Source organism: Schistocerca gregaria, chromosome 5 (assembly GCF_023897955.1).
Source record: "Schistocerca gregaria isolate iqSchGreg1 chromosome 5, iqSchGreg1.2, whole genome shotgun sequence".
NCBI classification, from domain to species: Eukaryota; Metazoa; Arthropoda; class Insecta; order Orthoptera; family Acrididae; genus Schistocerca; species Schistocerca gregaria.
In genome coordinates, this window is record NC_064924.1 from 76,428,904 (window position 1) to 76,452,243 (window position 23,340).

Sequence of the window (23,340 nt, forward strand, 5' to 3'; positions counted from 1 at the left end):
TAATGAAAAGGGGAACTGACAACACGGAAAATGCTGGAAACCGAGATTTCTGTTTCCAGCCGGTTGCCATGCGTCTGCGTCTGCGCTCGTCCCGAGTACTCCGCTTTCAGTCATTATGTTTGAGTGAGTTAGACGAGAAGATGGGTTTAGCGACCAGCTGCGTGCAACACAAAATAGCGCTTGCGGCAGTACACCGTGCATACGTTCCCGAGTGCTATGCAAAGCACAATTGGCGTGAAACGTTTGCGGAACTGTTCGCGCAAGAGTTTAGAACTGGAAGTGCTTTGGCAAAACCTCATGCACTTGCAAAATGACACGAAACTGGCTATGTAGCAATATAACCCGTAACAATGGTCAATCCTGCGTCAGTCTCACTGTAAAAAAATTTCCTTCGTGTGTAAACTTATGAGCCAAAACATTTTAACTGCCTGCGTAATCGTATATTGATCGAACTTTGAACGCAGTACAGAAAAGCGATTACGAGTGACATGGATTCGACAAGTTCTTGGTAAGTTTCTGGGTGTATTGGCACCAGATATCAGCGCACAGGTGAGGTAGTTCCCACAATGTACGGGCTGCTTGCGTGTGGGCGCACGGAAGACACCTAGTAGTGCCGCAGATGTATTCCATCGGGTTCAGCTCACACATATTTAATGGTCAATGCATCAACATGATTTCACTTCCTAAACCACTGTAGTACGATTTTGGCTCCTTAGCACAGACATTTTTTTCTGATGGAAGATGCCACCGCCACTGGGAAAGACTGCAAGATTGAAAGGGAGCAGGTTGCTCGGAATAACGTTCACGTTATTAATATACGCCTCTGGTGCTCACATTTACGAGATGCTTTCAATATGCAATACAGCACTTTTTTATAAAAGCACATTGATTTTATTCACGATTCCTCTACACCACTCGTTTGGCTACAAAGCTCTATTTTCCAAAATAATCTCCGTTCCGTCTTACGCCACCTTACTGGGAGAGCCCGCATGGTACCACTCTACTGATCGACTTCGGAGTCAACGTTTTGTTGCAACAATGACCTTCCCATCATCCACGTAGTGCTTCCAGCCGAGTGCATTCTTCACTGGGCCAAACAGGTAGAAGTCGGAAGATTTGTGATCCGGGCTGTAGGGTGGATGAGGAAGAACAGTCCTAGGAAGTTCTGTGAGCTTCTTCCGGGGCGCGTAGCCCAGTGTCGATAGTCATGCACCCGTTCCAGTCGTAGTTTCCTGTGTTAACATTGGCCGGACGTTGTGGCCGAGCGGCTCTAGGCGCTTCAGTCCGGAACCGCGCTGCTGCTACGGTCGCAGTTTCGAATCCTGCCTCGGGCATGGATGTGTGTGATGTCCTTAGGTTAGTTAGGTTCAAGCAGTTGTAAGTCCAGGGGACTGATGACCTCAGATGTTAAGTCCCATAGTGCTCAGAGCCATTTGAACCATTTTTGTTAACATTGGCACATGCATGGATGGTCCTCATGCGTAGGGCCAGTGTTGGGCCTCACATGTACTCTGCCCAGAATTAAAGTATGATGTTAATTCCGCCACACATCGCTGACTGTCCTGTTTTATCAGTTTTCCCACACTACGACGTCGGATATATTAAATGAGGCGAGGCCGAGCAAACCCACGACGTCTGGATGTAGTTTTACCACGTGTAGAAGTCCCTCGCCGCAGCACTCCTCGAACACCCGACAAGTCGTGCAGTTTCTGAACTGCTCGTGCTCAGCCTCCGGGTCATCACAATCTACCCTCTGTCGAACTGAGATAGATGGAGCGCATTCCCCATTCTACACACGGACAGCACGCTCAGTGGTACTACATGCACAGTGCGTAGGTCTGACTAGCAGTTACCCTCGCCGGATGACGCTTCTATCGCCTGGACGGCTTTATATCGACAGCAAGCCAGTGGTCGTAATGCTCTGAATAATCAGTGTTTTTTTTTTCCTTTACTGGATTTCGATTCCCCCTGAAGGGGGCGGGCTGGCAGCAGCTTAGTACACCGTTCTTCATCCTACAGAATTTTTTGATCAGAAGAAGATAAGAAGACAATAAAAACAGGCGATGAAATGGTGATGTAAAATGTAAATCGGCGGAAAATTGTGGAAAGTTAAAACTGAAACTAATGGTGGACGATGTAATAAAATACGAACGAACCAGGCAGGGAAAAAGTAGACAGACAATTAAAAAACACAGCGACAGTCTGGATTCTGTTTGCAAGAGACATACAAAAAAAATCACACCCTGCGACAGCATGATGTCCGTTCGTAACACTTCGGAAAGATGCACAACACTTAATCACTAGGAACACTGCAGTAAAAGGTCGGCATGAAGACCACAGGCAAGAGGAGATGGGAGGGGGGACCTGGACAGAGGAGGGGGGAGAAAAACGGGGGAGGAAAAAACGAAAGGCGGGGGGGGGGGGGGGGGGGAATGGCAAAGGGAGAGGACTCAGAAGTGTTGAAGACGTACAACAAGTAGCCGGGCTGCGTTGCAGATGCGGCTGTTGGGCCTGCTGGTGTGTTCGGCTGCGCTGCTGGCGGCGGCGGCGCCCGTCTGCCGGGCTGCGCGCATCCTGGGCCTGTTCCACTTCCAGGGCCGCAGCCACTGGGCCATGGTGGAGCCGCTGCTGCAGCAGCTCGCCGCCAGGGGGCACAACCTCACCGTCGTGTCGCACTTCCCGCAGAAGAGCCCGCCGCCCAACTACCGCGACGTCAGCATCCGCGGCTCGGTGCCCACCATCGTCAACAACCTCACCGTCGACTTCGTGCGCAGCCTCAATGTGGTGTTCTTCATGTGGCAGAACACCTACGACTACTGCGAGAACATCTTCGAACATCCCGGTCTGACCGAAATCTTGACGACGAACGACAAGTACGATCTCATAATAACGCAGGTATGCAGCTACAACCCTTTCACATGCAGACAATGTAAATGCAGTGTAACTTGACTATAACAACATCCAAGGGACCTTGAAAACAATGTTGTTGTAAACGAGTGTCGTAACCGAGGTTCGTCTGGTCAGTCCATTGTGACAGCAAATGGAAAAGAACATAATGAGATTTTCACTCTGCAGCAGAGTGTGCGCTAATATGAAACTTCCTGGTAGATTAAAACTGTGTGCCGGACCAAGACGCGAACTCGGAGCCTTTGCCTTTCGCGGGCAAGCGCTCTACCTACTATTTTTTTTTTTAATCTCATTTTGTTCACTTTTGTTCGTTGCATCTGCTCGGGGCGGACGTCGTAAGACATCCATTGATGTTAGTTGTTGAGCTTTGAGCTCAGTTTTTTTATTACAGAGGGCACGTAACCCTCTGACCGAACACGCTGAGCTACCGTGCCGGCTGAACCTACTGAGCTAACCAAGCACGACTCACGCCACGTCCTCACATCTTTACTTCTACCAATATCTCGTCTCCTACCTTCCAAAATTTTCAGAAATGCTAGTTCTGCAAGGTTTGCAGGAGAGCTTCTGTAAAGTTTGGAAGGTAGGAGACGAGAAACTGGCAGAAGTAAAGCTGTGAGGACGGGGCGTGAGTCGTGCTTGGGTAGCTCAGTTGGTAGAGCACTTGCCCGCGAAAGGCAAAGGTCCCGAGCTCGACTCTAGGTCCGGAACACAGTTTTAATCTGCCAGGAAGTTTCGGAAAAGGATATATTTATATAGCCTCATTTTATTTTACATACACTATTCACTCTTAAGTTTAAATGAATACAGTATATACAGCAGTACGACGAGTACTCACCAGACTGCTTTACTTCATTTTACTTCGCTGTCTATTTGCCAATACTGACTTTTTAAACTACGTTCTACGTTCATTGTTTCATTTCTAATTTCACTGTTCCCTCCCCTAGCTTCACTGAACATTTCACAACCCCAATGACTTCTACACCGTCACTCATACTTGGGATATGCACTTCATTTCTTTCTTCTTCTTCTTCTCCTTCATCTTCATCTCCTTTAAAACTTCCTGTCAGATTAAAACTGTGTGCTGGACCGAGGCTCGAACTCGGGACATTTTCCTTTCGCGGGCAAGTGCTCTATCAACTGAACTACCCAAGCACGACTCACGCCCCGTCCTCACAGCTTTACTTCTGCCAGTACCTCGTCTCCTACCTTCCAAACTTTAAAGAAGCTCTCCTGCGAACCTTGCAGAATTAGCACTCCTGAAAGAGGAGACATGGCTTAGCCACAGCCTGGGGGATGTTTCCAGAATGAGATTTTCACTCTACAGCGGAGTGTGCGCTGATATGAAACTTCCTGCCAGATTAAAACATCCCTCAGGCTGTGGCTAAGCCATGTCTCCGAAATATCCTTTCTTGCAGGAGTGCTAGTTCTGCTAGGTTCGCAGGAGAGTTTCTGTAAAGTTTGGAAGGTAGGAGACGAGGTACTGGCAGAAGTAAAGCTGTGAGGACGGGGAGTGAGTCGTGCTTGAGTACCTCAGTTGGTAGAGCACTTGCCCGCGAAAGGCAAAGGTCCCGAGTTCGAGTCTCGGTTCGGCAAACAGTTTTAATCTGCCAGGAAGGCATATCAGCGCACACTCCGCTTGCTCACCTCATGGACGCTGTGACCCCGATTTTTCATTTCATTTGCGATTTCCTCTTCAGTTTGCGCTTAGGTTGTAACAAGGTCATCATCTACTGTTGTATCCGTTTCAATGTCGCACCGACTGCAGTACACACAAGGGGTCTAGTTGCTACCACCGCACTGAGTGGAATGTATAAGTTCTAATAAGTGTTCACCAACCTGCAGTCTTCTACAGTCGTTGTCCCCTGCGCAGAAAGCAGCACGTAGGTTATGAATCTGTTGTCCTGTGGCTGTAAGAAATTCTTAGGGAAGAACCGTTATTTTAGAAATAATAAAATTTCCAATCACTTGGTTTATATAGGATGCCACCCTCTTTTTGCTGGCAGAACACGAGAAACTGCATAATTACATTCCACTTTAGAGTCACAAATGATTTCTGTTTTTCAACAAATTAATGAACTGCATATTTCCGTAATTAGTGTCACACTATTATCAACTGTATGTCCAAATAACCATACACTGCTAACAAAGTCTTAACTAACACTGACCGCTGCACACAACATGTCTGTCCTCCGAGGCTTCTCCACCAGCTCTGATTTACGCATAAGACATTGTTAAATAAGTCTTAACCAACACCTCCGTGACTGCCAAACCAGCTCTGATCTTACAGCCGAACAACTTAGCTCGCCATCCAAGTTAGGCTCTATCCCAAGATCACCTAAGTGCTTCAAATGGTTCAAATGGCTCTGAGCACTACGGGACTTAACATCTGAGGTCATCAGTCCCCTAGAACATAGAACTACTTGAACCTAACTAACCTAAGGACATCACACACACCCATGCCCGAGGCAGGATTCGAACCGGCGACCGGAGCAGTCACGCGGTTCCGGACTGAAGCGCCTAGAACTGCGACGTGCTTCGTCTGCCTTTTCGTTATGTAGTTGTTCATTATTCTGTTTGTTATTAACAATTGTGAAATGATGGAGTGAGGGCACGCTAGTGACACATGCTTTAATTTTTAATTCAAGTAAATACGCTGTTCAATTTTTCGAATATCAATAATAGAAGATTATCATTTTGGCGCGCAAGTACCGAACGCACCAGCCAATAGCGGAGAAGGACCTCCATTTAAGCGGTCTTTCTCAAGATACCCTCACCAACACACCATCTGTCTTCGGTACCTCACACCACATTATGTCGTCCTGCAACTGCTGCCTTCTCGACTGCTCTAAGACGAGCTTCTTGTACCTGAATATGATGGCTACAAAGCCAGAAATATTGCAAGTTTACGATAGTGGCATTTCAAACGCCTAATTACTCTTTGGTTCATGGGATGCAATAAGCTTGTAGTATTTGCAGGAAGAAACGTAGCTTAATACTTTCCAGATCAGAGAGTGGCGGATGTGCTGGACGGTTGTCAATAACAAGCAGTATCTTCCTTTTCTAATTTCTAAGCCTTTGATCCCAACGCGTTATTTCAGCTTCAAAGAGTTCGGAGGTTACCAAGGGCTTTTCACTAGCATTTTAGTGCACTAGCAAAATTTTTACATGATTAAAATAACTACGACTTTTCTACTTAGCTGTCACGAGCAATTTGTTCTTCTCAGTTCCATCTCTGTTACCACAACCAGAACTGTTATTAGTTTTTTAGATAACTTGCCTCCAAAACATTTTTTCATCCTTGAATTTGAGAGTTTTTTTTAAGAGTCAATTTAAAGAAAATGCCAGTCTCGTCTGCGTTAAACATGTTACAGTCTGCATATCCTTCACGAATTTTAGGCCACGTGGTAGTGACAGATTGTTGGATTGTTTCAGTATTCACACTGTTGGCTTCATCGCTAGCTTTGCCAAAAGTAATGCAGTGACATTGCTTCAATATGTCAATCCAGCCACTACTGCACACAAATTCCTCGTCTTTTAGTTTCTTGGCAAAATTCTTCTGCTTTTCCCATAAGGAAGGCCAATCAATGGGTACACTGATGTTTCTCTGTTGCTTAAACCACTTAAGCTGCGCTTCATCCTCGTCGCTGCGTTGTGCTTTTCGTAAACGCTTAATTTTAGATCCATTTTGTTCAAATGCAGTAACAATTTTGCGCTTGTCCTTTTAAATCTTTTGGACTGTGGAATTTACGAGGCCATATTGACGACACACATCAATATTTCAGCTCCAACTCGACTTTCACTTTCTCTTCCAGCGATGAAACTTTTCTTGCACTCGCCATGCTGGTCTGAAATGCGTGCGCTTCGTAACCTGACATCACGTGTACTGTCGACAAGTTCTGTGACTGTCAGCACTACTGTAATTTGACCGCGCTAGGATAACAATGAGGTGAGGATTCTATGCTACTCCTATTGTTGACGGAAGGGCAGAGAGAACAATATGCCAATTTGCCATGCTACAACACCAGATTTCCTTCACAAGTACAATGATTGTTGGAAAATCTTGATGCTACCTGAGACAGAAAATGACGTTATATACGACGTACATGCATACAAATTTGTCGTATTAAGCAAAGATGAGAAGTATATTCCTCGTGAGAAATATGGCCGTAGCTCAGAAACCACGGCGTTATACGCGAGTTACCGTTGTAAATGATGTCGTTATAAAGAAGTTCATCTGTAATACACTGGGTATAACTTAAAATGTTCGGATATCTTTTCTCGAAATCTTTGTCTGGGCTATAACCTTAACGATACGCAAACGATGAACACACAAGCCAAGAAAATAACAGATACTTCTAAAATTTGGTAATTCAAATGAAATCTTGGAGAAAACAGCTCTCCGGCACGATTTGACTGAAAGAAAGGACAGTTTGATGAGGCACATCTTTAGACACCAACGGTCGGTTAGTTCCGTAATGGTGGGAAATATGGCAGGGACGAAGGGTACAAACTGTCGACGCAAACTGAGACGCGAATACAGTAAACAATTTGGAATCAGTACAATAGTTACGCAGAGGGGAAGGAAATTTGGTACGATAGACTACACTCTGTTCAAAATTACCTTAGGATTAGAGGCCGTGAGGGAAGTAGTGGGGAGAAACTCACGCGGAATGTACGCCTCATTAACCAATGAAACGAGACCTGCAGCCGCAGCAAATAATTGCAGTTGTCAGACCTTCACCCCACCACTTCAATACTTGCCACTTGCAGAATTATGGGCTTCTGTTTTAGGCACCTTGCTGTCGCGAGGTTTTATTTTCATTTCTGGTGACTGCGAGACTGGGAATTTTATTTGTTGTTAGTGTTGTTTCTTGTGTGACAGTAATTCGTTATCTATAAACCCACCCACATGTTTTCTCGCAAAGAAACCAAATTGGCCACAGCTTCGCTTTTGACTTGCGAGCAGTTCATCATTTGCAACGTTTAAGCCAACTTATATCACTGACAGAGTTCCGGTTTGGAGCAGAATAAAATATGATTAGTTTTTAAGACTTCGTTCGCATAATCTCGTCACCTTTATAGCATCCAAAAACTTTCTTGTTTGTCGAAAATTTCGTAGCGTTATCAGGAAGGACATTTACGTAAACTTCCCAGATATCGGATTAAAGTTTATCGTTATTAACGTGACCGAAACGAAAACGCAATACATCTTTTTCAGAACAAACTGATGCCAGTTTCATCTTGATATACTGAACAGTTTTTGAGTTGGAGGGAACTGAACAGGATGTAAGATTATAAGAGTCTTCGGTGCGGAAGTGGCAGTTTTCTTTCACGCTCCCATCTGCTCCTGCAGTAGTCTCAGTCCTGCAGTAACTTTGAACAAAGTATAGTGTGGAGATCATCAAACCATTCTTCCGAACAACAACATAAAGCACAATAACAATACTGTCCATCAAAATTACTGGGCTGAGCATAAAGATCAGATTCCTGATGTAAAAGTAAGAAGAGTAACATGTCGAAATCGATCCCGAAACTATTAGTTTCTAATGTACCTTGTGTAAGCGGCGCCCCACGGCCGCTAAATATTAAAAGAAAGTCATTATAACACTACCTTGAGTACTTATATAGTACAGTATGTACAGAGATACTTAATTTTGATGTTTCACAATAATATTCATATTTATTGTTCATGAACCAGGTTTCGTCTTTGTATGCCACCCGCCTACAACATGAAACGAAACACATACTCCACACAGCATCAGTGATACTTTATAGTTATGCAAGGACTTTTTTTTCCATAGACAGGTGATCTATTACGATTATATATCCGTACGAAAAATTGAAATACAGAAAGGAGCAGATTATATGCACGTCAATCCGGTACAACTACTAGACTGAGAGGAGGAAAATTCCACCTTTGCCGATCACGTTCTGAATGAATTTCATTCTTACAACGTTAAATGTGGTGTTTTTCATAGATCAAATAAAAGCAGAAAACTAACATTACTTCAAATTCTGGCTATCAATAAACAACATTATTCATCCTTGCTAAGGAGTGATAATGCGCTCGGTGTAAATAGTAATGCGCTTGGTGTAAATAGTATGTTCCCCACCCGTTTCCACTGCCCCCTTCCTCCATTCTATCTCCTATTCTTTTTTGCGTGTTCATCATATTCACCAGTTATAGTGTTCATATAACATAGTATGTGCCACTACTCACTTGTGTATCTTTTTCGGCTTGTGCATTACTATACTTTTTATCTATGAATGTAACGTAATAAAAGGCGTATTTCTTCATATCTTCTTTGTGAATTTCAATATGGTTGTGTTTTTCGTGTAGATCTATAGACATACTAGGACATACAACTTTGTAAAAACAATCTCAGTGAAGCAACAAATTCTGGCTCATATAATGTGGGCTGCCTGTAGAGTCTTAAGCTGTCTAAGGATTCCCTAGTAAGCCGAAAGCTGGTTCACAACGAACTGTAAAATAAATATTATTGTGGAGCAACAGTAATGAGTATTCCAGTATTTAATGTGTATTTGCCCCTCCAAGTACCTGCCGATATTGGGTAGATATACTCTGCCAGGGAAGAAACTAGTACAACCTTTTTAGAGGTTTCCAATTCACTGAAGAGTTATTGCTGCAACAGTGCATGTGGAGTAAATGACATGATTACATCTACAGATCAATACAAGCGATTCTGGGGTACCAGGTATTGAACCACGCTGAAAAACCTATATTAGTACGTGGTGTAACTCTACAGGACGCAATGCTGACACTGTCATCCAGTCGATCCTACATATGTCGAATACTGCCCTGGGATACGTTATGCCACGCTTGATCGACCAGTTCGTGTAGTTCTTAAAGTAGTGTTGGCTGACAAGTCGCACGAGATACTTCTCGTCCCATCATATCCCACACATGCTCGACTAGAGACATATCCGGAGGTCGTGCTGGCCAGAGACGTTGCTGCACATCTTGCAGAGCATGCTGAGTCTCGTGGACAGCGTGTGGCAAAGCATTATCCTGATGAAACAACAAATCTCCTTCCTGATGCGAGAATGGCCAAAGGATGGTTCAAATGGCTCTGAGCACTATGGGACTTAACTGCTGATGTCATCAGTCCCGTAGAACTTAGAATTACGTAAACCTAACTAACCTAAGGACATCACCCACAACTATGAACGAGGCAGGATTCGAACCTATAACCGTAGCGGTCGCGCGGTTCCAGACTGTAGCGCCTAGAACCGCTGGGCCACTCCTGCCGGCCGGCCAAAGGATGGGTCTAACAACATTCTTCAAATACTAAGTGTGCTTAGCGTCCCCTCCAGGAACACCAAAGGTGAACGAGAATTATAGATTATCGCACCCCAGACCCTGAGGCCTGGAGTGGGGCCTGCGATGCTGTCGCGTGAGTGAAAGTCGGGCTAGAGGTGGGCGTGCCTCCGCCCTAACTGCTAATAACCGGTTTGCAACAGATCGTGTTGACACGTCTGGGATCATGAGCTCTCTTTTCTGAACTGTGGTAGCTGTGCGATCTGTCGCTGCTGCACTTACAATACATTCGTCCTCGTGGGCCTCTGGGCTGCTTGGACGTCCAGAAGCTCGTCTATGGTTGTGAGAATTTTCACGTGACCACTGATACCAGTATCGTTGCAAAACTGACAGAGAACGTCCATGTTGAGAGGTAGTTTTTCGAAAGGACCATCACGCCATACTGAGGTCACACTCTGACCCATTTCAAACTCTCTCAGCTGACTGTAGGAAGCCTGAGTGGGTCTCTGTGGCACAGTTTTCAGCTTGCTTCACACGTTTGCACCACGCTGAGCCTTCTGGTTGTGAGCATTCTGTTAATAAGTGTGGTAAAACTTGAGATAATTAACTATAAAATTCGAGTTTTCTCTAAGCACGAAGTTTAAAACGTAACAGCCCATTCATGTTTCCATAGATTAAATAAATTCTAGATTTTCATACACCTGTAAGTATGGTTTGTAAGCTATGCAAAATTCATAGAAGAATCTCTCTTACTTACGAAGAAAAGTGTACCTATACAACAAATACAGCCAACAGTAAGAGAAGAAAATCGTGAAATTTCACATTTAAAAAATATTATTTTTTCGAGTTTTTGAACCTCCACTGCTATGAGTGTGAATCCTGAATCCTTCCTGGTCATGCTGACAAAGCTTTATGAATTTATTTGTAAAAGTATAGACAGTGCAAATTAAGATGTCTTGTGGTGCCTCTCCTTCTCAAAGTCGGCCCGTTTGACGTCCTACTCGCCTTAAAGGGTAGACAAATAGCGCGCTCTGGTCGCCATATCACAAGATGTCTTTAAATCCCGCAGCTGTGAATTGCGTGACGAGTTAGCTGGCTGTCGGCAGGTGTTCGGGGCGGACTGCTTCGCCGGCTTCCTGCACCGCTTCCGGGGCACGCCCGTGGTCAGCCTGACGACGAGCGTGATGCTGCCCTGGAGCAACACGCGCATGGCCAACCCGGACCACCCCGCCTACATCCCCAACTACTACCTGCCGTACGGGCCGCGCATGACCTTCACCGAGCGCCTCGTCAACACAGTCGCCACGGTCGCCACCAGCGTCGGCTTCGAATACTACTCCGCCAGCCTGGTCGACAGCCTCAACAGGTAGCCGCAGCACCACTGCTGAGAAATCTCGCACGGCAGACGCTCGAAAACAGGCCGCAGGTATCCGAGAACCAGACTGGGAAATTCCAATGACTGGTTCCGTGGTACAATCTGTTGTGTCCGACTTCTCGGACACTGAGGTAGCTACAACTGGCCGTTAAAATTGCTACACCACGAAGATGACGTGCTACAGACGCGAGTTTTCACCGACAGGAAGAAGATGTGATATGCAAATGATTAGCTTTTCAGAGCATTCGCACAAGGTTGGCGCCGGTGGCGACACCTATAACGTGCTGACGTGAGGAAAGTTTCCAACCGATTTCTCATACACAAACAGCAAATGACCGGAGTTGCCTGGTGAAGCGTTGTTGTGATGCCTCGTGTAATACCATCACGTTTCCGAGTTTGATTAAGGTCGGATTGTAGCCTATCGCGATTGCGGTTTACCGTATCGCGACATTTCTGCTCGCGTTTTTCGAGATCCAATTACTCTTAACAGAATATGGAATTGTTGGGTTCAGGATCCCTGAGTCAACAGATGGGGACGATTGCAAGACAACAGCCATCTGCACGAAAAGTTCGACGACGTTTGCAGCAGCATGGACTATTAGATCGGAGACCATGGCTGCGGTTACCCTTGACGCTCCATCACAGTCATAGCGGCTGCGATGGTGTACTTGTCAACGAACCTGGGAGCACGAATGGCAAAACGTAATTTTTTCGAATGAATCCAGGTTCTGTTTGCAGCATCATGATGGTCGCATCCGTGTTTGGCGACATCGCGGTGGACGCACATTGGAAGCGTGTATTCGTTATCGCGATACTGGCGTATCACCCTGTGTGATGGTATGTAGTGCCATTGGTTACACGTCTCGGTCACCTCTTGTTCGCGTTGACGGCACTTTGAACAGTGGACGTTACATTTCATTCGATCCCTGCGAAACCCTACATTTCAGCAGGATAATGCACGACCGCATGTTGACGGTCCTGTACGGGCATTTGTGGATACAGAAAATGTTCGACTGTTGCCCTGGCCAGCACATTCTCCAGATCTCTCACCAATTGAAAATGTCTGATCAATGGTGGCCGAGCAACTGGCTTGTCACAATACGCCAGTCACTACTCTCGATGAACTGTGCTATCGTGTTGAAGCTACTTGGGCAGCTGTACCTGTACACGCCATCCAAGCTCTGTTTGACTCAATGCCCAGACGCATGAAGGCCGTTATTACGGCCACAGGTGGTTGTTCTGGGTACTGATTTCTCAGGACCTATGTACCCAAATTACGTGGAAATATAATCATTGTCAGTTCCAGTATAATATATTTGTCCAATGAATACACGTTTATCATCTGCATTTCTTCTTGGTGTAGCGATTTTAATGGCCAGTAGTGTAGTAATCAGACAGTTAATTAGAACACTCTGAATAAGTAATACTTTATTAATCACAATAAACTCATGTTTGCTTGCCAAGCTCGGCTGCAGCTATGAAACTGTAGACGTGAACTTGCGGTTCAGAACACACTATACCATCTGAGTGGCAAACAGATACAAGTCCAGAATAGCCGAAATGTGGCTTCATCACAGTCACTCGAAAAAACAAGTTTGACAGATCTGGTAGCGTTGGGGCGTAGGCACGGTTCAAGGGAGACGGATATCTCTTTACTCTCCCACGGCTAACACGGGCTGGGCCACGGTGAGCAGACAGCACAGCGACATTATTCCTACAGGAGCTTCCCGGAAGTTGAGAGGATTCGACCTCGATCAGAACGGCCGTCCTGGCCTCTGGCGACGCAGTTTTAGGGCAGAGGCGCGGCGGTGGCGCCTCGGACCTACTGGTCGCACTTCTCCCCACCATCTCATTGGCGCCTCGTGACACTGCTTTGCGGTGGTCGACACATCTTGGGCCGCCCACGATACTCGACGACACAGAAGAACTTGTTCTTAACCGCCTACGTTTGTAACTTCCATAGAGACCGAGAACAGTAAATTAAGTAGCAGCGTATGCAAAAGGATTTGAGCGCTATTCCAGGGAATTGTGGTAGGACTGCTCTTGTTTACTACATACAGAGTGAACAGCAATCTGTGACACGTCGCTGATGACGCTGCAGTACACGGGAAAGTGTAATACTTGAGTGACTGTATGAGGACGCAGGATGAACTGCACAGAATTTGTATCTGGTGTAGTGAATGGCAGATTACTCAGAATGAAGAAAAATGTAAGTTAATGTAGATGAGTGGGGAAACGAAACCCGTAATGTTCGGACAAAGCATTATTAGTGTCCTGTTTGAGACACTCAAGTCGCTTAAATATCTGGGAGTAACGTTGCAAAGAGACATGAAATGGAATCAGCATGTGAGGATTGTGTGGGGGCGGCAGATGGTCGACTTCGGTTCATTGGGAGAATTTTAAGACAAGTGTTGCTCATCTCTAAAGAAAACCGCATAAGGACGTTCTTGCGAACTATTCTTGAGTACTTGTCGAACGTTTGGGATCCGCACCAGGTCGCATTAAAAGAAGACATCGAAGCAATTCAGAGGATGGGTGCAAGATTTGTTAATGATAAGGTCGATTTACACTCGAGTATTGAGGAAATGCTTCGTGAACTAAAATGGGAAATACCGGAGGGATGATGATCTTCTTTCGCAAAACACTGGTGAGAAAATTTAGAGAACTTGCATTTGCGACAGACTGCAGTTCGATCCTAATGCCACTAACAAGCATCTCACTTAAGGACTGCGAAGGTAAAATAAATCAGAGCTCCTACAGAAGAGTAGAAACAGTTTTTTTTTTCCATCGCTCAAGTTGCGATTGGATCAGGGACGGGTATGACTAGGCGCGGTACAAGGTACTCTCCGCGATGCACCGTACGGCGCCTTGTGGGGTATGTACCTAGATGTGTATGTAGAAGCAATCATACTTCACACGTCTTGTCTCGTGAATGGCAAAGAAGGAAATCTTAACACATGGACAGCGACAAATACGGTCTGCCATGGTCTTAACAACGACTGCCAGACTACGCAGAAGTTGGCATTGCTGTAACGTCAGAAGGCGGCATCGCCTTATTCGACTACAACCCTTATTCGACTACAATCCTTTGTTTTCTTTATTTACATTCCTGTTACAATGTCGTTTTATTTTTATTTTATTCGACTACAATACTTGGTTTTCTTTATTTACATTCCTGTTACAATGTCGCTTGAAGACAATATACACTCCATTCCAATGATCTTCCAGTTTCTTTGCTGTTTCCTGACAGAACTATAATGTCACCGTCAAATCTCAAAGTTTTTATTTTTCTCTCCGAGTTTCATTTCCCGTACAAAATCTCTACTTGGTGTCCTCTACTCCCTGCTCAGTTTCCAGACTGAGTAACATAGGGGATAGGACAAAACCTTGTCTCTCCCTGTCTCAATTACTACCTCCCTTTCATAACCTTCTACTATTGTACGGGCAGTTTGTTTTCTGTAACAGTTGTGTACAAACTTGTGCTACCAGCAATCGTAAGAAAGTCAGAGAGTATTTTCCAGTCAGCGTTGTCAAAAGATTTCTCCAAATGTACGAATATTGTTAATGTAGGTTTACGTATATTTAATTATGTCCTAAAATACGTCGTGGGAGTAGACATGGGAATCACTGCTTCAGTTGCAAGTCTTTTATTGCTAACTTCACTTCAGGTTTAGGATAACAAATATCCTTTATCAGGTGCACTTACTGGACCAAACATGAGATATACACTAAAAATTATCTTTACATACTCTTGTATTCGTAAAATAAAACGAATGAAAACTATCATTCATGAAACTCTTAACAGCAGTCGGGCTAGATACAGTGAAAAGTGAGAACGGAATATGTCGCAATGCCATGTCGATAGATAGAAGTACAGGTGCCTAGGTGAAGAGGCGTGGTATAAAATACGAACAAGAACACTCACGTCGTATGCGGCGACATCTAAGTTCCGTGAGACTGAATAGAGCGGAGAGCACGGAGTACGGAGGAAGCAAGGAAGGAAGATTCGGCTTAACATCCCGTCGACATCGAGGTCACGAGAGAGGCAGCATAAGCTCGGATTGTGTCAAGGATGGGGAAGTAAGTCGGCCGTGCCCTTTCAGAGGCACCATTGGGGACACGGAATGGCGCACACGAAAGAGGAAGCTAAGTTGGTAACTTTGGTGTCACGATACTGTGGCCATCTGTTAGGACGGAAGTGAATGGGATGAGACCGACAAGCCCCAACTTTGACACTGAAACTGGCAGTTTTAAATGCAGAACAGGGGAGAAAACATTGTAAAGCAACGTAAACAACGCGAAAGGCGTATAATAAGGCAAATTTTGAAAGATTAATGACACATTAAAACGAGGAACCAGAACGAATAGGTGATAAAAACCACCAAATAAAAGCTAGTAGCTTAAAGAGACCTGTAAAGAACAAAGCATAAACGAACACTAAAATTATTGTCATAAGTGATAGACTCATGCTATCCAGTGGCTACAAAATTAGGTGGGTTCAAGTAGTATGTCATCAGAAGTCAATACAACTATTAAAACTATTAAAGTGTGCAGAATTTTGCTGATAGCAGAATTCTTAAAACTGTCGGAAATGAGAAGTAGCTGAAACATAAGTTTTTGCCTTTTCATTTTGAATGAAGAAACCTCACTAAATCAGATAGCACTAATGAGTAATTTTCCTTTCTTGAAGCAGCGTCCGATTTCACCCGTTCATCTTTCTAGTTTCTGACAAGTACTTTCAACAGTGTCATTAACTTCTGATTACTGGAACACTCCTAAACGTAATTCATGTTAGTACTTTGCAGTGTCGTCTTAGTAATCTGTTGGTTCGATAATATTCGGACAGACCGTCACTCTGTTCTTTTGAATAGAGATGATTACATTCTTCATGAATTCGGAGCGTATTTCGCCTGTTATAATATACAGTATTGAGCTGTTCAATTTTGTCATAGTACTTGCGTCTATCAACATCCTGTAAATTTCTTTTCGTAATATCACACTTCTCATCTTATCTTCATCTAATTACTTTTCACTTTCATAATAATATCTTCAAGTTTATTTCCATTATACGGAACTTCTAATCTTCCAACGTACGAAATTCATTGTTCGATGATATCTTTGTTTGTTATTTATATTTGCACTCCATTCTGAAGTGTCTCTTCATAATCTGACTTTATCGGTCGGTTAATGCAGTCTGAAAGTGATGATGCAAACAAACAATTTGACGTATATTTGGTGAAACAACTGACAAAGTGAGTACCCCAGTGCTAACAGATAAAACCGAATAAAAATAGTTTTAGAACAGCGTGTGTCAGAGATCTAGATAACATGCACATAGTGGCTATGCGAATAGATTGTGAATTGCACATAATCTTCTAATCTGCTGCGTTTTGATCACTTCTTTGAATCTCCGCATCTACAATTCGACGACAAATAAGAGAAGAACGTGCAACAACACCTCAACTCTGTATGTGTTGCATTCTTTAGTATTCATTGTTTCACGCGAAGTTAATTTTTTGGGAAATAATACCTTACTTAAGACTTTTATCGGCCTAGTGCTTATAATTCTGTGTTGGACTGAACTGTTTCTGCAACAATTCGTGCTTCTCTAGATAACCTCCATATATCGATTGTACACAAAATTTAGAAATTCTGAATCATATTAACGCCAGTATAAAGTTCACTATGGGAAAATGGAAAGGATGTCAGATTTCATTTTTGGATGCACAGGTCTTTAGAAAACATGTCAAAAGTTAAGCGGACAAAGTTGGCAGAAAGCCCACTCACACTGAACTACACAAAAATTCCAAATAGCATTCCAAGCACGAAAAAGAAGTGATTGAAATACTGGTGGACATGGCTGAAAGAATTTGTGATCTGCAGAACTAGGAGGAAGAGCACTATCATTTAAGTATTACTTTAAGTAGGAATCCACACTCTGACACAGAGCGAAATAGGGCAGTATAATCTAGCGAAAACGAAGCATCTGAAGATCAAGTTTTCCTCATATTCGTGAAAACAGTTACAGACTGCATCGGCAAGGTGCTCGGAAGATACGGCGTAAGTGTTTAAACGTAACAAGAAATTAGTATAAATATCTGAACACTTCGAAGTACCTCCGCATGTTTATTGCCAAAGAAGCAATATTCAAAATATGCTGTACATGTGGTCAACTGTACACATCAAGCATTGGGAAAATGAAGCCACCAAATACGTGTCTTTGATACTGTGGTTTTATCGAAGTCTAATCGTTACTATGCCAAGATGTAGAGAGAGGCCGTAAAAATTCAAAAGATCAAAACAACTGTAACAGAAGAAAGGAGGATTGAAATTACACAAGCTGTGCACCCTACTCGTAAATACAGAAACCAGCATCATCTCTTCCACACTATACGCTCCATAAAAGAAGTCGATGTGACTGCTCGATCGTAAGGCCCCAGAGCGAGCGATACCGGTCGCAGGCGATACCACTTGCTCTGATCCGGCCACACACGAGCGATATACCGAAAAATTTTAATCAGTATTTCCAACCCAATGTGTCGTAAAGCTGGAAAATGAACTATGTTTAACAGCGGTCAGAGTTGTTCTTCGCACATCGACCAATGCTTCAAAAAATAAAACAAATTAAAAAACGGGACTGCAATTTATGAAACTTGTCTCAAAACACTTTTCTTGGCTACTGTCGACTATGTTGCAGATTACATTTCATCTTTCATTGTCACAAGTCTGTTGTGCACACTTTTCCAGCTTGTATCTCCTGTATAAGTTTTAAAGTCCATATTTCCTATTTCATTTATTGCACACTAGCTTTGCAATCTCGATGTTTCTCTGTAAAGGTCACCAATAGCAGCACCGCCGATTTCCGTAAACGTTGTTACATCGCATGAGGGGGAGCTAGGCTATATAAAAAGCAAAGGGACTTTACGACCATGAATTAAGAATAAACATTTAAATTAAAATGTCCACTTAATATTACCTCATTCAATTGGCACTTATTAACTGCAATAAGGCGTCTAGTCGTTTCATAAGTAAGCCCACATAATTAGATCGAGATTCGTGAACTGATTTTTTTAAACCGAAAATTTCAAAATGCTGCTCACTGCAAAATGTGTGGGTCCTGTACTATTCTGGCCTCCTTGATTGTTTCAAAGGCCCATTTTTCATGCGGAATTTTTCGTTTCACGGCTTCCCTGTTCGCTTCCCGAATTGGCAGGTGACTTTGCATCGCAAGAATGTTTTTATATTTATATTCCTTTCTAATAGTAATTAGAGCTGTTGAATCCTGCCTAGTTGTCCACTATGCGGTATCTAGGAAACCCGCTTTCTCGGATCGCTAGACAACAATTGAAACAAATCATATTAATGAATTTTATTACAAAAGGAAATGATTACAATACTTATCTTTGCGCTAAACAGATGGGTCGAAAGCAAAGGGCAATAGCCAAACAAACAATGTTCTTCAGTATATACACTACAGGCCATTAAAATTGCTACACCACGAAAATGACGTGCTACAGACGCGAAATTTTGCCGACAGGAAGAACATACTGTGATATGCAAATGATTAGCTTTTCTGAGCATTCACACAAGGTTGGCGCCGGTGGTGACACCTACAACGTGCTGACATGAGGAAACTTTCCAACCGATTTCTCATACACAAACATCAGTTGACCGGCGTTGCCTGGTGAAACGTTGTTGTGATGCCTCGTGTAAGGAGGAGATATGCGTATCATTACGTTTCTTACTTTGATAAATGTCGGATTGTAGCCTATCGCGATTGGGGTTTATCGTATCGCGACATTGCTGTTCGCGTTGGTAAGTATCCAATGACTGTTAGCAGAATTTGGAAACGGTGGCTTCCGGAGGCTAATACGGAACGCCGTGCTGGATCCCAACGGCCTCGTTTCACTAGCAGCCGAGATGACAGGCATCTTATCGGCATAGCTGTAACGGATCGTGCAGCCACGTCTCGATCCCTGAGTCAACAATGGGGACGCTTGCAAGACAATAACCATCTGCACGAACAGTTGGACGACGTTAGCAGCAGCATAGACTATCAGCTCGATGACCATGGCTTCGGTTACCCTTGACGCCGCATCACAGAAAGGAACGCCTGCAATGGTGTACCCAACGACGAACCGGGATGCACTAATGGCAAAACGTCATTTTTTTCGGATGAATCCAGATTCTGTTTACAGCATCATGATGGTCGCATCCGTGTTTGGCGACATTGCGGTGGACGCACATTGGAAGCGTGTATTCCTCATAGCCATACTGGCGTATCACCCGGCATGATTGTAAGGGGTGCCATTGCTTACACGTCTCGGTCACCTCTTATTCGCATTGACAGCACTCTGAACAGTGGACGTTACATTTCAGATGTTTTACGACCCGTGGCTCTACCCTTCATTCGATCCCTGCGAAACCCTACATTTCAGCAGGATAATGCACGACCGCATGTTGCAGGTCCTGTACGGGCCTTTCTGGAGACAGAAAATGTTCGACTGCTGCCCTGGCCAGCACATTCTCCAAACTCTCACCAATTAAAAACTTCTATTCCATGGTGGCCGAGCAAGTGGCTCGTCACAATACGCCAGTCACTAATCTTGATGAACTGGGGTATCGTGTTGAAGCTGCATGGGCAGCTGTACCTGTACACGCCATCCAAGCGCCGTTTGACTCAATGTCCAGGCGTATCAAGGCCGTTTTACGGCCACGGGTGGTTGTTCTGGGTACAGATTTCTCAGGATCTATGCACCCAAATTGCTTGAATATGTAATCACATGTCAGTTCTAGTATAATATATTTGTCCATTCAATACCCATTTATCATCTGTATTTCTTCTTGGTGTAGCAATCTTAATGGCCAGTAGAGTACAATTCCTAAGTCTCTGGTCTTGAAACCGAGCGAGGTGGCGCAGTGGTTAGCACACTGGACTCGCATTCGGGAGGACGACGGTTCAATCCCGTCTCCGGCCATCCTGATTTAGGTTTTCCGTGATTTCCCTAAATCGTTTCAGGCAAATGCCGGGATGGTTCCTTTGAAAGGGCACGGCCGATTTTCTTCCCAGTCCTTCCCTATCCCGAGCTTGCGCTCTGTCTCTAATGACCTCGTTGTCACTAACTACCACCACCATCTGGTCTTGAAGTGCCTAATCTTGATGCTGCTACAAAAGTGGGCCGCGACCAGTCGGCGCTTATGTCCTCTGCGTATACAGGCCCTGTCATCGCGTTGTCTTCCTGGAGAGGGTTCAGTCAGAGTGCAATTGGCTGACGTCTTCTTCACAGCCCTCATTGCTCTATCGTTTTCGACTGGCGTGCTGGCCCTTGACTTTACGCTGTAACAAAAACGTAGACTTCAAGTTCACTTCATTGAGAAAATTCGTGCTCCCTGAATAGCTATAAATTCTAAAGTCCACTTCACGCAGACATAGAGTAAGGAAACAAAAGTACACGATCAGCGTTATAAAACAGAGAAAAGAGTGGCAGGCACGCAGTCGCACTGCGACACGTGGTACGCGATTCATCACGTGACCTGGAAATTACGAGTGATCAACGATCGACCACTGCAGTTTGCGGTCTCCCCGAACACGTTCAGTAAGTGGGCAGATCGCGTAACCTGGAGAAGGACCGCTGTGGCGTTTCGCTCATGTGGGAGGCCCGCAGGAGTGGTCTCATAACGTCACAATCTGATGTGTGGGTACGTCTAAGTAATTCGCCTTGTCTGTAACGATTCTCACGACAGTTTAAGACGCAATCTCTGATGATATCCCTAGAATAAGGACGCGAAACTTTAAACACAGGAACATGTCTTAGATTGCAGCCTAGTCCAAAATAACAAAAATCAAGCGAATTCCACCCGTGAAAACCTCTCTGATCGATTCGGTTTCAGTCGTTCGAGCTAGGGTACTTCCCCTCTGACAGTGCACACCTATCCTATGATCGTGGAGGGTGAGAGGGCAAGGGGATTATGAGTTCGTAAAACGTTCAAATGGCCCTGAGCACTATGGGACTTAACTTCTAAGGTCATCAGTCCCCTATAACTTAGAACTACTTAAACCTAACTAACCTAAGGACATCACACACATCCATGCCCGAGGCATGATTCGAACCTGCGACCGTAGCGGTCGCGCGGTTCCAGACTGTAGCACCTAGAACCGCTCGGCCACCGAAGCCGGCTGGGAGTTCATCGTTCGTCTGTCTGCTTTCATGCGCTTCACCACGACTTTCTCTTCTGTGCCAACCTCTTCGTCTAAGAGTAGCGCTTACATCCTGCGTCCTCGATTATTTGTTGGATATTTTCCCATCTCTATGTTCCCTTGCAGTTTTTCCTATCTACAGCCCTATCAGGTGCCATGGAAGTCATTCCTTGACGTCTTAACACACGTCCTAACACCTCGTCCCTCCTTCTTATGAGTGTTTTCCACATTCTGCAATGGACTCTGCGGCTGGTCCCAGCGGAGGTTCGAGTCCTCCCTCGGGCATGGGTGTGTGTGTGTGTTTATCCTTAGGATATTTAGGTTGAGTAGTGTGTAAGCTTAAGGACTGATGACCTTAGGAGTTAAGTCCCATAAGATTTCACACACATTTGAACATTTTGTGAACACATTCTGTGAAGAACCTCCTCAATTTTTATCTAATTTTCAACAATCTTCTATACCACCCCCCTTCAAATTCTTCGATTCTCTTCTCTTTTGGTTTTCTCACAATGGATGCTTCACTTTCATACATTGCTGTTCTCCAACCACACATTCTAGTAATTTTATTTTCCAAATTAAAGCTTATGTTTTGGCAAGGAATGCTCTCTCTGACTGTGCTAGTCTAATTCCCACGTTCTGCTTCCTCCATGGTTTATTTTGCTTCTAAAGTAGCAGAATTCGTTCATCTACTTCGCGGCCTCCAGTTCTGATGGTAAGTTTCTCACTAATCTCATTTCCGCTGCTCCTCATTTCTTTCTTTTTTCAAACGAATGCGTGGTGTCTGTTCCTTCGGACAAGTTTATCTCTCTACAGTCCTCTCAGGTGCCATGGAAGTCACTCCACGCGTTCGTATAACTGGTTCACCTTGATGGACAATGAATCGACAACCTTCATCGCCGATGCACGTCGACGTTCGACATCCGGCGGGAATCGAAAATTAGAGAGAATGAAGGAAATGGACGAGGACTGCTGACGGATGGCGCAAAGTGGGAATAAGTCAACCGGTGAATATGCCGTGATAGTCCGCATATTTGCGCCTTGTTTAAAGCAACTGCGTAGTAAGCAGGGCTTCCTGGGTTCGAATCCCGGTCTGGCACACATTTTCACTCGTCACCGATGATTTCACATAAAGCTTCGCTGTAGCTGATATTGTTAGTTCCTTCACGTTCCTTTGCGTTCTTCCCGCGTCCAACTTTCTTCGGCTTTCTCTTATAAATATTCTGTGCTCAGCAGATTGTTCGTTCCATTCATTATGTCCTGTACATCTTTTTCACTGAGAATACCATAGCGATCAAGTTTCCTAATTCATGAAATTTTTTCATCCTGAATTTTAATCCCATCCTTGGACATTTATTTTATTTTCGTTACTACGTCTTTGATGTACAGACTGAACAGTATGAACCAAAAACTGCATCTCTGGTTTACGCCCTCTTTTACTCCAAGCACGTCGTTCTTGGTCTTTCAGTTGCGTAGTTCCCTTTTGGTTCTCGTACATACTAAAATTATCCGTCTTCCGCTATAGGTTACAGCTGCTTTCCCTGTAATTACGATCATCTTGCTCCATTTTACACTGGCGAACGC

At 44.3% G+C, this 23,340-nt stretch overlaps 2 protein-coding genes across 3 annotated transcripts in view; one reads left to right on the forward strand and one right to left on the reverse strand.

The window, feature by feature from the left end:
• The window catches only part of LOC126272930 (lachesin-like), a 2,822,604-nt gene that overhangs the window by 811,424 nt on the left and 1,987,840 nt on the right, over positions 1 to 23,340 (reverse strand). The gene's annotated exons all lie outside the window — the stretch shown is intronic.
• The window catches only part of LOC126272928 (UDP-glucosyltransferase 2-like), a 57,734-nt gene that overhangs the window by 2,298 nt on the left and 32,096 nt on the right, over positions 1 to 23,340 (forward strand). The window contains exons 2-3 of one of the 2 annotated variants that reach the window (XM_049976222.1): positions 2,497 to 2,895; positions 11,293 to 11,552. In XM_049976222.1, the coding sequence (XP_049832179.1) occupies positions 2,497 to 2,895; positions 11,293 to 11,552 (659 nt within the window). The remainder of the gene's footprint in view (positions 1 to 2,496; positions 2,896 to 11,292; positions 11,553 to 23,340) is intronic. The other variant, XM_049976223.1, reaches the window with a different exon arrangement.